Genomic DNA, 19,144 nt, shown 5'->3' with positions numbered 1-19,144 from the left:
ATTTGTGGTGCATTTTGCATCACTGGTTGGGTCATTCTATAATTGTGAGTACATTTCATGTCCCTGAAGTATATTTTTAATATATTTTCATTAATATAAAGCCCTGATGCTTAAGTTTCTAGTACACAGTTATATTTTTCCCAATCACACTACTATATGTTGAAAAAGTCATTTTTTTTGTTCAAAAATGATGTTCATATCACACCCTGGTATTCAGCTGATATTCAGATGCCGATTTGTAAAGTTGCTCATACTACTCTGCATTTAAGCATGAAAATGACCTCAAATATAAATAAATTTCATAGTTTTGCCTTCAGTTAGATTAGGTTATCAAGACATTTTGGTGCACTTCAAAAATAATAAGTGTTTATTGTGATATATCTTGTTTTATTTGTGTCCGAAAAACCATTGCCAACTAAGTTACCCACTAGAAAACCCCTCCTCAAAAAGGAATGGTTTGTCCCATTCTCACATAATTTGCACAATATGATATTTCCTCTAGAAGCAGATGGATGAAACACAAAGTTCTGTTCTCTCTCTTTCTGCTAATATTGGTTAAACTAGCAAACCAGTGTCAAGAGTGGATTAATTGACTGTCAACAGTGTTACACAAGTATTACTGCTGCAAATTTTAACATGACAGTTAAGTAAAACTTGTTTTATTTATGAAAATATATTTCTAAACATACCATATGCTCAGTAGTTTTAGGCTTCCGTGTTGCGCATAGGCCCAAAACACTAAAAATGTCAGATAAGTTACCTGTCAACTGTGTTACCCAGTAAAGGTAACATGGTGGACAGTAGCAAACATAGATGGTATTTTATACACATATTCCTACAGATCAACTTTATTTATATAGCACTTTATAAAATATAGATTGTTTCAAAGCAGCTATGTAAAGTCATGTTCCCGAAAACTTTTTTCTTCACAATGTCAAATTCTAAATGTACCCCTAATTATAGAATGACCCGGTACATAATTCACTCATTTGCGCAGTTTATGTATGCTTAATATGTATGATTAACCTTTCTCTTTCTCCAGGCATGTTGGACGTCAGCAGGCTAAACTCGTCACTCATTGATCTGACAGAATATGTGCTTTTATGCATGAATGACACCATTAATTTTCACTGTTCCCCTTGTAATTAAAATTAAGATTGTGAGCTTTGATATGGTGAAGGTGTAATTCCTGAGGCTCAGAGTATTTTTAGACAGGGGACACATCCTGCTTTAACGCATCATTTACCGTCTCCGCTACACTACACTTAATGTGTACTTGTGGTCTCACAGTAGTTGTCAAATGTCCCGTTTGTTCATTACGTCACCAAAGTATGGACTTACAGGACGCTTCATGGATGCCTAGCAGAGGTTATCGCTGAAAGTGGACTATTATCCGTCAGTGTACAAGAACTGCTTCAGGGAATGGTTTTAAATACACTGACATATGTAGGCCCCCATTAGATCCAGACAATTTGTTTTGAAGCTTTTGCTGGAGGGTTTAAACCTCCACCAGTTTTGCATACAGTATACGTACGTGCGTACATGTGTATGTGATGTAAATGTTATTGGTCGTGGTCTGGTAATGTTCTTCTGTCTCGGTTGACTTGAGGGTTACGCGCTTTGACATGGTGAACGCTGAACTCTCCTGGGTCACTACATTATGAGGAGAGGGGCTCGTTCTGCTTAAGCAAACTCTTTGCTCTCTCCGTTGAGAATTTGCATGAATGTTAAATGATCCTTAGTGTTGTGTATGTCTCCTCTGACTCTATAATAATATAATATAATATAATAATATCCTTCTGTAAATGTAATGTACAATGTTTATTATTTTAAATGAAAAATTAGTTTAATACTTATAGGTTAGTTTAATATTTATAGGTTTAAATGATTTTAATTGAAATATCTTTAACATTTGTGTTCTTATTTGTTATAATATAATATAAAAATCTTATCTAATGTTTATAAATTATTTTAATAAATAATTAAATAATAATTTAATTAATTATATTATTATTAACTAATAAAGAATTATTTAAAAATGTTTTTCATATAATATAATATAATATAATATAATATCCTTCTCTAAATGTTTATTAATGTAAATTAAATATTAATTTAATATTTATAAGTTTAAATTATTGACACTTAAATATCTTTAATATGTGTTCTTATTTGTGAACATAATATAACAAAAACTTTCTGTAAATGTTTCTAAATTAAATAAATAATTAATTATATTATTTTTATTTAATCATTAATTATTTAAAAATATGTTATAATATTTGTATAATATATTATAATATAATATAATCCTTCTCTAAATATAATGTATAGTTTATTATTTTAAATTAAATATTAATTTAATATTTACAGGCTTAAATGATTTGACTTGAAATATATTAAATATTTATGTGTAATATGTTGTTCTTATTTGTTATAAAACTGTTTAAATATTAATGAATTATTATTATAATTAATACCTAATAATTTATTAATTTCCCAAACCGCTAGTCCTGTATAGGGTTATTGCCAGTAATATAATATAATATAATATAATATAATATAATATAATATCCTTCTCTAAATATAATTTATAAAGTTTATTATTTTAAATTAAATATTATAAATTACAAAAAAAACTGTTATTAATAATTAAATTAATTATATTATTTTAATTTAATCATTAATTATTTAATAATATAATAATATATAATTATAAATATATATAATATAATTATATTCATAATAATATAATAATAATGTTCTTTTAAAAATATGTTTTCATATATAATATAATATCCTTCTATAAATGTAATGTATAACGTTTATTTTAAATGAAATAACATAAACATTAAATAATAATGTGTATATATATATATATATATATATATATATACACATGTGTGTCTATTGTTATACAGATGTCAATCAATATGTCAAAACAAACGAACAAAAAAAAAAAAAACATGGTTACCACACTTTTACTATAATAAAACCATGGTTACATAATAAAATTTAATAATAAAATAATGAGTTTGTGTATTGGCTGATTAAAGATCATTTTTTTTGTAGATCTGACTGGAATATCATAATGCTGAAAATATGAATACAATTTTTTTTCTTTCATAATTATGTCCTCTGTTTAAGTGTTAGAGGGGCCACCACACCCTTATTTGCACCTTGAATGTTTAGCCATCACTGTTCCATTGGTTAGCATCAGGGGTCAAGTCAAACCTCAAAACAACTATCAGAATCAGTTCCGAATCAGTTCAAAGGAAAATGTATCGCCTAGACGCCCTCAAGAGTGTTTGTGGCACCAGCTAGATGGCAGATAAAAGGGTCCATATACAAGATGCACAACAGGGCTCATGTTGTGGTGTGAAACAGATGACACAGGTCTCCTCAGACCGGTTTAGTGTTAGTAACAGCAACCATCACCTGGAATTAATAGGTATTGGAGGCCACACAGTTTAAACAACACCAGAGCGGTTTTACGTTGTCTGGGTTGGATGCTCTCAGGCGTGGGGTTTCGATTCGACACGTGGGAGAGATTTTTTACCTCATTGTGCTGTAAACAATGCAGTACGGTACACCAACACTGCATTTTGAGGTGAAATTCCTGTTAAAGAACTATAATGAGCACCAAGGGAGGATTCATATCTTTTTTAGCATCAAACTAACTTCTTTTCAGGCCCCTTGTGTTATGAAGAAACATACACCACAGGCCTGAATGCGCGTTGCGCTCGCGTTGCATAGCAGAATCTGCTTTGTTCATCACGATGTGATCAAAAACTTGTTCAGACTAAATAGTGTCCACTTACCTGGCGTGTCTGTGAAATGCTGCCATTATACACAGTTCAGACATCAGGCTGTTTGGGCTGGAACATTCTGTAATGGAACCGTGATATTATCAGAAATCATAATGTTTATGGTTTATTAGTCCTGAGACACGGCAAATGCATTCATTTAGACGCAGTTTTATAATTAAACCAGTTAAGTAGGCTATTGAATCAGCGAGTTTCAACTTTAATTAATGACACATTCAAGTAGTCTACTAAACAAATGTTTTTTATTCCCAAAATCAAATTATCATTTTTTTTCTCAATGGCGTTTTACCCTCAGACCACTGGAGGGAGCTATAGATGAGGATATCAAATATAGAGTCAATGAAAGCATATAACTTACTTTTGTTATCCACCTTGTTTTCCGTAAGATTGGGCGCGGTCATTTGTAAATTTAATGTGTCTGGCTTCCGGTTTCATTTGTGTCCAGCTATTTTAGCTGTACAAAACAACTTGTTTTGCTGCTTGATATTGCAAACTGGTGTGTCTCACCATGTTATTTTAATGTATTATTTTAATTATGAACACAGGGGTTTGTAGTGCAAACAGTTTCACAATTTACTGCACGTTGTTATTGTTCTCCTTATATTAGCCCTACAGCGCTAAAGCGGAAGTCTCGCACATTCACAGAAAAAGGCTTACTTCTGCATTGAAAAATAAGGTGGATAGGCTACTATTGTAGAATACAGTGTCCTACACAACTTACTGCCTGGAATACTGTATCCCACAACGCAATGCACTTGACCTGACTTTCCTTTTCAGCATGATTTATTGTTTTTGACTCATCATCGTTAAAACATTTTTACACAAAAATGGGCAAAAAAGCTAAATATATATGACCCTGGATCACAAAACCAGTCATAAGGGTAATTTTTTTCAAAATTGAAATTGATACATCATATGAAAGCTGGATAAATATGCTTTTCATTGATATATAGTTTGTTGGGATAGGACAATATTTGTCCGAGATACAACTATTTAAAATCAGGAATCTGAGGGTGCAAAAAAAATCAAAATATTGAGAAAATTGCCTTTAAAGTTCTTCAAATAGTGTTCTTAACAATGTATATGACTAATCAAAAATGAAGTTTTCATACATTTACAGTAGGAATTTTACAAAATATCTTCATGGAACATGATCTTTACTTAATTTCCTAATGATTTTTGCCATAAAAGAAAAATCAATAATTTTGACCCATACAGTGTATTTTTGGCTATTGCTACAAATAAACCCCAGCGACTTAAGACTGGTTTTCTGGTCCAGGGTCACATATATGTTTATTGCCAAAAAAACGGGGTGTCTGTCACTAAATTAAACATGCAAAGTGATAAAGTCGTACGTCACAACTTTCTGTATTGTTGTAGTGTCGTTTAAAAAAAAACAATAGTAGATATAAGACAATTATATTTTTAATGTTATTTTTTTACACCACATAACATATACATATATCAAATATTTATCACCACATGTATAATATGAAATAAATATATTAGTTTACATAATATATCTGTGTATATGTATATATAAATATTTACATGCATTTATATTTTATGATTTTATATATAAACATATTTATATATTTACATATAGTAATATATTTCTTAAAAAATTTTTTAAATGTGTTTTACACCACATATTAATAGATATGAAAAAGGGCTGTCTAATCGATTAATCACAATTAATCGCACCCAAAATAAAAGTTTGTGTTTGCATAATGTGTATATATTAATATTTATATATAAAAACACACACGTACATGTATTTATTAAAAAAAATTAACATGTATATATATATATATATATATATATATATATATTCATATTTATATATAATTTATATTATATTTAAATATATTTACATACATTCATATATTTCTTATATATATACATGTATGTGTGTTTATATATATATATATATATATATATATACACACACACATATAAATATGCACAGTACACACCCATACATTATGTAAACACAAACTTTTATAGTCAACATTTGAAGTGGATCAAAAAAGTTAATCAAAGTTGTCCTAAGACAAGAAGGGGTATTGTTTTGGTTTTAGGCCAACTTTGATGAAAAATTTTGATCCACTTCAAATGTTGATTACTGTATATATATATATATATATACACACACACACACACACACACACACACACACACACATGTATATATATATATATATATATATATATATATATATAGATACATACATATATAGATACATACATATATACACATTGATGCAAAATCAAATCCACGTCAGACGGGTGGGTTGGAGAAGTTAATTTAAGTAAATTAGAAGTAAATTTATTCAAAACATTTCAGAAATGCAAATGTGTAACAGAATTAATCATAACTTGAAACTGACAAGTGAAATTAAGTTTCAATAATAATGTTAAATCCAATCATTTCACAAATAAACTGCATAACACAAACTCAATAAAAGTCATTCTTAATCAGCCCAAATCAAATATAGACTTAACCTCTGAGAAGGTTAAGTCTATAGAAGAGGGTCTAGGCACACCTAGGAGCTTCAAAGCAGTAAAGAGAAGCCCCAGCTCTTTGTTTACATGTGTAATTTATACCCTGTATTCTGTAGAGGGTTTGAAACCACCCAAAAGATGCAGTTTCCTGTTACGTGACCAACTGAGCACATATGGAAAGATCAGTAAGGACTATAATGTCTTGTGATGTCTGAAGAATAGAATAATTACATCCTGTGGTTTTCTCACCTCAGAGGCACAGGCAGGACAATAAGTCCATATATCTAAACAGACGCTTCTGAAACTTTAGCACCCTAAGCACAAGACATGTTAATTCAACTGAAATTAAACCTACACATATCTGACCACAAGGAACACAGGCAGAGTACAGAATGTACGTGTCAAAAACCATAAAAGAGCTCAGTATATTTAGAATATGACTCTTATGAGTGGTTAATGCAGAAAAATATAAGAATAATTCATAAACATTTTCATAGTTCATAATGCATAACTTCTTATATGAATATGTAAATTTCAAAATCCCAACACATCAGTCCCCCACTTGAGTCTTTTAAGACCACAAAACCATCCTAATAAGTAATCAGTAATCAATCAAATTAAATAATACATATATAGTCAAAAGAGGTACACTACAGATAAGACTGCGGCTACCTCTCTAACCCTAACTGACAAAGGAAATTGACAGGACATCTTCACCGGGCTGGCCAGACGAGGACCTCTAAAAGAAATCCGACCCCTGGCTTCCCCCGGACTTTCGTGACTTACAATCACCCCTTGCCTTAAATTACATCAGGATCTCCTGTTTGACCATTTATATAAATTGGAGGGAGATAAACACTCTTCTCCTTGCCCTTGATGAGTAGTTTCCGCTGGTATCATGTCACTCAATTCCAAACTATCATTGATCTTCTTTAACATTTCATATCGTTCCTTACCCCTCACCCGCAGAATATAGATCTTCTCATCACTACTCGTGCTAAGTTTGGCCTTTTTACTGCCTTCAGATCGAGGCGCAGATGAAGTTGACTCTTTAATCATGCTGTGTTTGGTGATAGAGATGGGGGTCTTGCCCAAGGTTTTGGAAATAGCGCTTTCTGTCCGTGTGGCGTGTGGATGCGACGTGAGGAAGAAACGTACGTCTCCTGGGGCGAAGCAGCGAGCACCTGGTCTGTAGTACCAGGCTCCTATAGTCACTGACAATGTATTCGGTTCGACGTCCAGCAGGACAGGATTCGCAATGGATCACGTACGATGGGCCGCGTTCTGCCAGAAGTCACTCCAAGGTTGTCACTCTAAGGATCAAACGAGTGTGACAGAGATGACTAAAATAGCTTTGTGACAGCATTCACTCATGCCTATAGAGCATAGATAGGAGTACGAAAGAAGGAAAAATGAGAGAACATGAGACACCACAATTCCACACTAATTGGAGAGTCTCTTGTTATCATATGTTTAAAACAACAATATTTCTGTTTGATGGAATCCATCACGACATCCTATGAGGAGAAAAAGTGAAATTATGTGTGGGGGTAGGCAGCACAAGCGTTCTTATTCTGCCTCCCTTAAGTTAAACAGAAACAAATAGCCAAAATCGTCCAAGGACATAAATTTCGTTGGCCTAATTTACATTGTGGGCCCATATAAAATCTTAAATTTGTTTGGTGCACCATCACTCACATACAACAACAATTCACACACATCATTGTCTCTTTTCATGGGGTTAAGTACATCAGGTCCAGATGGACACATCATCCTGTACTGTAACCTAAGAAAAAGATACAAGGTTAATATATATATATATATATATATTTTTTTTTTCTTCAAAGCCATATTAAGGTGGTAATATATGGCAGGCACATACTTAAGTTCCTTTGTGTTAGTTAGTAGAAGCAAGGAAAGACAGGAAAAGCTTTAGACGTATCCACCGAGTCATGCCTGGCTCAATTTCCACGAAAGGACAGAAGTAGGCATTGTCAGCAATACTGGACAAGGGCCATCATACTGTGTAGCCAGGGCTCCCAAACTGGCCTACTCTCTGAAGCATCACTTTGTCCCCTACTTGCTCTATCCACCCTTGATCCCCCACTGGTACAGGGGTTCTTATCCTTTAAATCGAATGTGGCACCTTTAAGATTTCTAGCATTCTGAGTGCTGAGGGCAAGAAAATAAATATTGTCTAATTACTTCATTAGCAGTGTTGGGAAAAGTTTCTTTTAAAAGTAATGTATTACAATATTACTTTTTATGGAAAGTAATGCGTTACTTTACTTTTGTGTTACCTTTTAAATCTGGGCTTTTTAAATCTGTTTTTAATATAAAAAGTTATATTTTGGCAAATGTAAAAGCATTTTCACACCAAAAGCCTCAGGCTCTGAGAAAAGTAAATTCACGTCTGTACAGTAGACAGCAGAAGAAAAAACTCAACTCTTCAGCAGTAAAAACGGAAAACAAATGTTAGATTATATTGAGTAATTTTTGCTTATTAGTATGGTTGAATTGGATCATTGAAGGTCGGCAGCAAAGACATTGGTTAATAAAATGGGATTAAATGCATAAAGGATATTTGTATTATTTAACATATATTCTGAGTTGAATTTCTGAATCTGTTTTTTTGTGAGTGAGATGAATTAATGCATGTTCACATTTATTCTAGAACTAACATCTTACTCCCGATTTCTCTCAACATAGAGAAAGGAGAGCTTTTAATCAATAAATGGGGGGAAACGTAACTGGAGTTACTCTTTTGAAAAAAGTAACTCAGATATTTTCTTGTCAATTAAAAAGTAATGTGTTACTTTACTAGTTACTTGGAAAAAGTAATAATATTACGTAACTCACGTTACTTGTAATGCATTACCCCAAACACTGTTCATTAGTCATTTTAATGCATACATCTGGATAGCCTGTCTTCAATATCAGTCAATATTTCCAGCCAAAACCAGTTTTGTTGCATCATCGCATGCATCTCATAAATACACTGACGTGCAATGCTGTGACACAAATCAATTAAATCAGTATGGTGTCCGTTAAGTGAAATGACTTTTTCATTGAGAACATATATCTTCTCTTAACCTTAGATATCCAAATCATCTCTTGAATCAGCAAAAGCAGTTTTCAATCTCTAGCCACCACCATGTCTAAGGACCTGCATTAGTAAAACTATGATACAGACATATTAGTTTAATATTAATATTAGTCCAATATTATTTTGGCCTCTCACATTCAGGGACTCATCATAAACTAGACCCCAAATTTTTTTATACAGTTTCGAGCAACCGATTTTATGATTTTGTTTCAAATTAAGAAATTTTGTTATAATCTTACTAGAAATCATGGCTATAATTACATGGTCTCAGAGGGTTCTTGAAAGCTCCTTACCATTAACTCTTTATAAATAAGCTCCTTGATTCTAGCTGAATCAAGCTTTTTTTTTTTTTTTTTATCGTCGTCAAGGAATGCGGTCGCTGGTGATCAGGCCTGGAGGAGCTTACATTCTCAAGACAGACCACTTGCTGTGCTTCTTACAGTTTCCCTGATGCTTTTGGCTTGTCAATCATCCGCTTAACTCCGCTACCATCTCACATATAACACCTCCCTGCTTGGGCAGGTGCCTTAGGTTGCCCTCTGCCATCGAGGATCTTACCCGTCATTGAGAAATCACCTCATCCCCACTGGTAACCACTCTTTCCCATTAGACATCTTCGACAGTTTTTCTTCCAGAATCTGGTATTCTCTGCAGTTTAGGAAAAGTGCACCCAAGAACCATGCGAGCCATTGGGACCACCTACTAATAATAAAACATGGAATTAGACATTCTCAAATTATCTTGCTGAGATTACTAGAGAATTTTAAATATCACAACTGTACTTTCAGTGTGATGTTCTACTACACTGTAAAAAACAATTTGTTGAGTCAACTTAAAATAATTTGTAACCTGGCTGCCTTAAAATTTTAAGTTCAGTCAACTAAAAAACATTTATTCAACTTGAAATGTTAAATTATACTAAGTGACAACTTAGATATTTAAGTTGAATCAACTTAAAATTTTAGGCAGCTGGGTTACTTACCCATCTGTTAAGTTTAGCAAACACAAATATCTAAGTTGTTACTTAGTACAACTTAACATTTCAAGTTGACTAAACTTATTTTAGTTGACTGAACTTAAAATTTTAAGGCAGCAGGGTAACATATTATTTTAAGCGGACTCAACAAATTGTGTTTTTTATTTTTTACAGTGTACACTGTAAAAAACAATTTGTTGGGTCAACTTAAAATAATTTGTTACCCGGCTGCCTTAAGTTCAGTCAACTCAAAAAAGGTTAGTCAACTTGAAATGTTAAGTTGTACTATGTTAAAAATTAGATATTTGAGTCCTTTGAACTTAAAATTTTTTAAGGCAGCTGGGTAACCAACCCAGCTTTTAAGATTAACAAATTAAATTGTTGGTTTAGTCAACTCAAATATCTAAGTTTTCACTTAGTACAACTTAACATTTTAAGTTGACTAAACTTAAAATTTTAAGGCGGCAGGGTAACAAATTATTTTAAGTTGACTCAACAAATTGTGTGTTTTTGTTTTTTACAGTGTACTTCCGTAGCTCATGGTCTGTATTGTAATTTTAAAGACCTCATGTTTCTTAAACTTTACTTTGAAAACCTGCCATCGTTATGTTATACAAACATAATTTTTCACTGGAATTGGCATTTTGCTGTTATGCTGAGTGGCTGAATTTTTGCAATCTAACAGTAAAATCATTCTAAATACAGACATTTTCCATTCATGCCGAATCTCTGTTATGTTTATAGCTTCAGCCAGAGTCATGGTGGAGGCCAGCATACAATAAACAAGCTGTTTCACTGCGATCAAACGCAATTGTATCTTCAAAAATGTTACTGCCAATTTGTGTGCCTACACAGCGTTTTCATCAACTCAGCTTAAGATGATAATTAATATTAGGACTGGAACAGATTTAGGATGTAATTTAAACCTTATGTGCACAAAGAATCAGATTAAATCACCACTCAGTTACTTCTGGGGTTATTTTGAACAATTCACCCCTTTACACATATGAGAGTAGGCACATACATTTAGAAATCTTAACCTTTCTGGTTCTTTGTTTGTTTCAGAAAAGTATTGCATCTTTTAAGGAATAAATGGATTCTTCCACAGTTTGAATCAGAGCATTAACACTCATTCTGGGAATTCCATTGATGACAAGTAATGATAAGGGTGCGGGCAGACTGATTTAACTATGTCCAGACATGTTGGATGACAAAACAAAGAAAATCATAATAAACACAGTACTCAACCAGTGGCGGTTAACTCCTGTTCTCCTGGAACCGACTTTCCAGGCAAGGGAATGATAATTGGAGTTATCAGAGCAGTGGCTCATTTTTCTTTTCATCCCTAATGATACCATGATGTGGTAATCTTAGGTATGATTTCAATATTAACCCCACACAGCCTCAGAATCTACCAGACTACCAGGCGAAATTTGCCACAGCAAACCTCTGTTAGCAGACGTTTCAGTAAAATCTTTTCCTGCTTTTTCCAACTGCTATCTTTAACATTAAGGCATATTGCTGCCCTGGAAAAATATCGTTCAACTGTGGGACCTTATTCAACAACTGATCTTAGATCATTGGTTACTTGAGACACAAAATCCCACACATCTTGTGTGGCTTCTTTAAAAATCACATTACAAATCATTTACATTTAACTTTGCTATACGGTCCCTACATTCCTTCAAATCCTTTTTTTAATCATCTTTTATCTTCCTCAACCATCCAGCCAATCATTGCCACAATAGAGCCATAAGGTACTCACTGGAACCTTTTCTTGAGTACATGAGCCATGAGATCATTTTGTCGAGGTAACGACATCCTTATGTCGTGGCCACGAGATGCTATGATGAGGGAACGACATACATTTCTCGTGGCCACGTCTTATTATGTTGAGGACACGACATGCGCTTCTGGTGGCCACGAGTTTAATGCGTAAACAAACCTGCGTGACCATAGTAACCCGGGAGTTACTTATCAGAGATAGATTTATTACCATTTTATTTTGAATTAGGGAATTAGTATATTCATTATTATAGAAATTAATACAATATTAAATGATAATATTATGCGATGCTGTCTACGCGAATGTTGTCTGTCCGTGATGTAGACAGCATTCAAAAGAAGTTCATCATTAATAAATAATAAAATAAGTCACTTATAATTTATTATTAGCCTATTATTATTATTATGGTTAGGCTATTATTATTTTAATAACTGGTTAGGGCTAATTTTATTAATGCTTGACAATTATGCCAGTAATATGCAAACAATAGATTATAAGTGACTTATAAGTGGCTATATTTTTATATTTATTGTGTATCGCTTTGCCTAACGTTCTGTAGGCCCTATATGCTAGTGTTTGCTATATTTTGCAAATACTGTAAACGACAATTATGCCAATAAAGTTTTGATAGAAGTTTTGATTGTATTTATGCCCGTGTGTGACGATAAATGATATACAAATGAAACTACGTGAATATATAGGCTAGTCTATTAATTAGACGAAATAAAATAGAATATATGTCAAATTCAACCTTTAAACTGCATTCCAGTAAAAATCCCAGTCATATAGCATATTCAAATGTTTACTGTATCATTTACATTCAAAACTTTAAGTAAAGAGATAGAAATTAAGGTAAAAAAAATAACGAATACAAAGGAATGATACAAATATTACAGAAAAAGAGGATCAGTTAATGGACTTATAAGACTGTGGGATGCAATTCCTTAATTCAAAATAAAATGGTAATAAATCTATCTCTGATAAGTAACGCCCGGGTTACTATGGTCACGCAGGTTTGTTTACGCATTAAACTCGTGGCCACGAGAAGCGCATGTCGTTTCCTCAACATAATAAGACGTGGCCACGAGAAATGGATGTCGTTACCTTGACAAAATGAGCTCGTGGCCACGACATAATATCACGTTCCCACGAGTTGATATGTCGTGGCCACGACAAACTTAAGTGAACCGAAGGTGTCCCCTCCCGGTCACCGTAGGAAAGATTTACTCTACTCAGATTTGTTTCTTTTTATCAAATCCCAATATGCTGTATTTATCAGTCGATTTATTTAATGTAAACATCCAAATATATAAAATATTGTATTTTACTTTCTTTATTCTATTCCTTTATTCATCCGTCTTACATTTGTTTAGCAAAAAATTAGCCGCAAGGTGGGGTTCTGCAAACAGCCGAAATGTCGAGCCTATACCACGAACCTCTATCAAACAAGAGAACGCAGATTCGCTCGGCGCTCTGAGTAAACCCTACAGCTCGCCTCAAATATCGACGTCACAGTTAGGGCTGTTCGATTCCGAAAATTTTGGAATCGAGTCCGATTCCGATTCCTGGTTGTGGAATCGATAAGAATCGAGTCCAGGAATCGATTCCTCACTGTTGTTTTCGATTCTTGTTTTTTTTTTTTAGATCGGAGGAACCTAATTTTGCCATGAGTGTAGGATATACATGTCTTAGAAAGTAGCCTTATCATAATATGAAGCTTTATTTTTAAAAAATTATGATAAATTTCTGCATTTAAATTGTAATTTTACTGCATTGCCCATGAAATTAGTCACTGCCCACAGGGCAGCAGTGGAATAAACATGCGTTTATTGCATGAACTGAACAAGGCCTGCACACGTCAGCTCGATGATGTTAACTTCAGCAGTATGCTTTGCACAAAATTAACAAACTGTACACAAACAAAATAACCATAACATTAACCACAACACAGGTTTATCAGTCAGATGCGCTCTCGGCCACTGTGCTCTTGTTTTTCTTTCAGAATTATCATTGGCTGTTAGAAAAGTTAAGAAATAGCTTCTTTTTTTTTTTAAATATGGAAATAGGATCAATACCCTCCAGTACGTAATGATCTATTCTGTCGTGCAGCGCTCAAAATTGGGAAAAATATAAGCAAGTTCCACCGTAAAATAACTTCTGAATCGTTTTTGAACTGGTTCATTAAAACGATCTATCCGAAAGAACCTTTTCGTGGAAACGAATCAGACTTCTAATCACTATTAGCGAGCAAGAGGCAAATTAATGGATGCTCGACGGAAGGGTGCACCCTCAAACTGAGACGAGCTCAGTACTGACTCTTTTCATTAAGTTTATTTTCGTGAATCGACGTTCAGCGACGTATGATGACAGCAGCCGAGATATGCAGCCTTTCGTTTGAGAGGCGCCCATAGATTAGCTCCGCTGAACTGAAAACGGCTCTGAATGGGGAATCGATTCCGACTCTCGACTCTAGAGCGCGCTCATTTTACGGTCAAAATACCGTCACCTCAAAGATCGTTCTCCTGCCGCGGTTCAGGAACGACCCTGAGTCTGCAGATACAGTCGAAAACTCGACAGCCCCGTAAAACAGAGAACCCACAGAAAACATAGAATAGATTACTCACCTCTATCTATCTTTTTGGTCATGCGGAGCATCAACAATAGTAAACGGACCGATGATTGATCCCAGCGGTGCCTCCAAAAACTGATGCAAAATCGAATCCACGTCAGACGGGTGGGTTGCAGAAGTTGTAAATTTATTCAAAACGTTTCAGAAATGCAAATGTGTAACAGAATTAATCATAACTTGAAACTGACAAGTGAAATTAAGTTTCAATAATAATGTTAAATCCAATCATTTCACATATAAATTGCATAACACAAACTCAATAAGTCATTCTTAATCAGCCCAAATCAAATATAGACTTAACCTCTGAGAAGGTTAAGTCTATAGAAGAGGGTCTAGGCACACCTAGGAGCTTCAGAGCAGTAAAGAAAAGCCCTAGCTGTTTGTTCGCAGGTGTAATTTATACCCTGTATTCTGTAGAGGGTTTGAAGCAGTTTCCTGCTACGTGACTAACTGAGCACATATGGAAAGGTCAGTAAGGACTATAATGTCTTGTGATGTCTGAAGAATAGAATAATCATATCCTGTGGTTTTCTCACCTCAGAGGCACAGGCAAGACAATAAGTCCATATATCTAAACAGACGCTTCTGAAACTCTAGCACCCTAAGCACAAGACATGTTAATTCGACTGAAATTAAACCTACACATATCTGACCACAAGGAACACAGGCAGAGTACAGAATGTACGTGTCAAAAACCATAAAAAAGCTCTGTATATTCAGTATATGATTGTTATGAGTGGTTAATGCAGAATAATATAAAAATAATTCATAAACATTCAGTTAGTTCATAATGCATAACTTCTTATATGAATGCATAACTTCTTATATGAATATATAACTTCTTATATATATATATATATATATATACACATATATGTGTGTGTGTATTCAGATTTATGATTTATATTATATATCAATATATTTACATATATATGCATATAAATTTACACATTACACATATGTAAACACAAACTTATATATATATATATATATATATTTAACAGTAATTTAACAGTTAGTGCCCACACATAATAATAATCTGTGAACGGATGATCTAAGCATCACCTCATTTGTAACTTCAAGAGAAAGAAAATGAAAAAGGAGGAAAAAAAATGAATTTAATAACCCATAAATAAATAAACAAATAAATAAAAATCAACATTTATTAGGTATTCTGAAACCCTTATTTTGAGACAGGATATTTTGATCTGTAATCTATAAACATTTCACGACATGCTTTTGCAGTTCACTGAACTCTTCTTGTGGCAGCAGATATTTCCGAATGATGTCTTGGACTCCATCCTCAGTGGCTGTCTCATAGTCTTCTTTGTTTTTGAAGGGAAGGTGTCCGGCGAGCTCACACAGGGCAACGTTGAAAGCCGACTCTTCTTTGGCACCAAAACTGGACACCCGGGGCCACACGATAACCCTCACCCCATTTCGGGACGAAGACGGGTCACGCTCCCTCCGTGGAGGGCAACCTCTGGTGATGAAGAGGTTGTGTGCGATATTCCTATCAACCATAATATCAGTGAGACTACATACTGCATTGACTACCAAATCCAGGTTTGAACCCTGCGCGTAGAACAGAAAACCTCCTGGGAAGTCCAGAAGACAATACAAGTGTTTTTCAGGGAGGATCGGTTCAGCTGGGGAGGTTTCAATCCTCAGTTGGTGGTTTAGATAGTAGCCGTGAAGATGGAGATGATTAACTGATGCAAAACCACCCAGACTGTTAAAACCAACTCTGAATCCTGGATCAGCGCTGAGGAGAACCGTTTCTATCCCCATCTGAACCGCTAAAGGCGTCAGTATCTGTGGGTGACACCTTTCGGGTTCAGGCACAAGCAGACAGTGACCGAATTCCAACGGACTTACATTTATTATGACTTTGCACTTCCTTTTTGAAGCATTTTGATGGCATCTAGCGTCACAAGAGCTTTCAGTTTCTTTCTGTAATTCAAACAGCAGCTCTTTTGGGTTGATCTTGTTGAAGCTGAACTGTCTCGTGTCAAAGTCCTGCCGGACGCTCAGGATCTCCTGAGGTTTTCGTCTCTCGATGCCTCTCAAGATGTTCAGCTGAGCGATGTAGCCACACGGACCGGGAAGGATCCGGGTCTCCAGATCGTCCAGGTGATAACGAAACAGCCCGGCGTTTCTCTTCTCAGTCCATCCGGTCCGCAGCATGAAGTCAAATCGCGACCTGGTCTGCTGTCCGGAACAAACATCACTTATAAAGTCTTTGTTAGTGTAGGTAAAAACGGTACAATCAACCATAGTTTTGCTACATTACACAGTTTTCCCATTCATTAAAAAATCCAACGTGTTCGAAAATGATGTTGCAGCTCCTGCATGTGCTGTCACTCATTGAACACGTCTGAATGGTCACGGAGAGTCATGTGACACAGTTGGATTCTACGGAAAGTGAGACGGCTCATGCCGTTTGCTTCAACGAGATTTGTAGTTCTCTTTCTACGACGGCGTGTTAGCGCCACATGAAAAAAGACAAAAAATTAAGATTAAACTCGTAATATTTTCGAGAATCAAGTCGACTGTTACTGTTTTCTTTGTGAAAATTCCGCCGTCAACTCACATGTATTTAATTAAAAACAACAAAACGTTATAACGATTGAAGTGGACTCCAACTCGTTAATATAAGTTATATTATTGTTTTTTGAGGTTTATAAGTGACTATTCAAACCGTTTTATTCATGGTATAATACAGTAAATGTTTGAAAATAATATTTAAGGTCTTCCATTTATTATTTGTAATGCGCCAGCCACCCATTAATTGCAATAAGTTTGTGCTTTGTTGCTTTTTAAAGGGGTCATCGGATGCCCATTTTCCACAAGTTGATATGATTCTTTAGGGTCTTAATGACAAGTCTCTAATATACTTTGGTTAAAAATTCTCAATGGATTTGTAAAACAACACCCTTTTACCTTGTCAAAATGAGCTTGGCAAAAATCATCCTGTTCTGATGGATTGTTCATTTAAATGCAAATGAGCTCCGCTCGCCCCCCCCTCTTCTCTCTGTGGAGTGACCAGCTGCTCCAGAGATTGTTTACTTTAGCGTGAAACTTGCTAACTAGCGTGTTATTAGGAAAGGTGATTGCAGAGATTCAGAAAAAAAACTTTATACTCATTTCTGCTGTAGGTGAAGCTGGATCACAAATGATTTGCGGGAACAGATGCATTTATGTAGATCGGGAGGCGCATTCCCTTCACAAACAAACGTAATCTGCTGCATCTTCAGCGGCTCAGATGTCGGGAGTAAATGACGACCACTATGTTCATTATTACATCCAGTAACACAACACCTCAATCGCTCAATCTGAGATATTCTTGTCTAATTTACATCCCTGTTCCGGCCTCGAAACAATGGAGGTTGGACTGTGACATCTGATCTGAGGTAAGACGCTCATGTCAATCAACTATTGTGGGAGCGACCTCTGTTGGTGTGACGGCACACCGACAGGCATCTGTGAACTGCTGGATTTGAAAAAGGGGATATTATTTTTACAGATTAATAAAAAACCACTGCATGGATTTTTATCATTATAGGGTAGATTAGTACATACACTGCCAACACACATTAATGTTCAAACAACATGAAAAAGTGAAGTTAGCATCCAGTTATAGCACAATATAAACATGAAGGAACATCAGACAAAATGGGGAAAAACAGTATAGCCTAATTTAATGAAACTAATGTCTTATTGTAATCAGAAAGATGACTGATTCACATGTTGCTTAAACTGAGGTAAATACCGTGATCTGTCTGTCATGCCACATTAAAGAGCGTCAAAAATACATTATTGTATAATTAACATATCATTTGTATTTCGCTATAAAACTGACAGATTTTGAGAGCTGAGACTTTGGAATATCTCGGTGCTCCCAATCCAGGCCATTTGTATGCGCAATAGGCTAGAACGAGGCCTACTGCTCTGCACATTTTGTATGTCTCCCTCATTTAATGCACCTGATTCAGATCATCAGCTCATTAGGAGAAAGATCCATGAAATAAACTGAGTGTGTCAGATTCAGAAACACACAAAATGTGCAGAGCAGTGGGCCCCCGAGGACTAGAGTTGAGAACCACTGGGCTAGAATATACACTCAAAGTATTATAATTTTAATCTCGTAATTGCTACAAATTAATTCTCATAATTTTGACTCTATTGTTGAAATATTTTGACTTTATTCTCATAATATTTCAACTTTATTCTTATCATTTCAACTTTATTCTTGAAATATTACAACTAAAATATCGTTGTATATTTCTGTTTTAAATATCCATTTAATTTTTTTA

General features: G+C 34.6%; 1 protein-coding gene across 9 annotated transcripts; it reads right to left on the bottom strand.

The window, feature by feature from the left end:
• Nucleotides 1-7,204: 7,204 nt before the first annotated feature.
• On the bottom strand, nt 7,205-17,236 carry gdpgp1 (GDP-D-glucose phosphorylase 1). Of its 9 annotated transcripts, none has more exons than XM_051099995.1 (3): nt 14,824-17,236; nt 8,030-10,139; nt 7,205-7,707 (listed from the first exon to the last, which is right to left on the bottom strand). In XM_051099995.1, the coding sequence occupies exon 1, from the start codon at nt 17,103-17,105 to the stop codon at nt 16,044-16,046; it is 1,062 nt and encodes a 353-aa protein (XP_050955952.1). In that variant the 5' UTR covers nt 17,106-17,236; the 3' UTR covers nt 7,205-7,707; nt 8,030-10,139; nt 14,824-16,043. The 9 variants fall into 9 exon arrangements, with proteins under 9 accessions (XP_050955952.1, XP_050955953.1, XP_050955948.1 ...); XM_051099996.1 differs by having other exon boundaries at nt 7,205-7,644; XM_051099991.1 differs by having other exon boundaries at nt 7,205-8,117; nt 8,214-10,139.
• Between the last annotated feature and the right edge of the window lie 1,908 nt (nt 17,237-19,144).

Source organism: Labeo rohita, chromosome 25 (assembly GCF_022985175.1).
Source record: "Labeo rohita strain BAU-BD-2019 chromosome 25, IGBB_LRoh.1.0, whole genome shotgun sequence".
NCBI lineage: Eukaryota > Metazoa > Chordata > Actinopteri > Cypriniformes > Cyprinidae > Labeo > Labeo rohita.
This window is presented reverse-complemented; position numbering and strand designations above follow the sequence as displayed.

Coding starts and splice junctions, on each gene's coding strand:
- gdpgp1 (XM_051099990.1), bottom strand. CDS start 17,105: ATGGTTGATTGTACCGTTTTTACCTACACTAACAAAGACTTTATAAGT.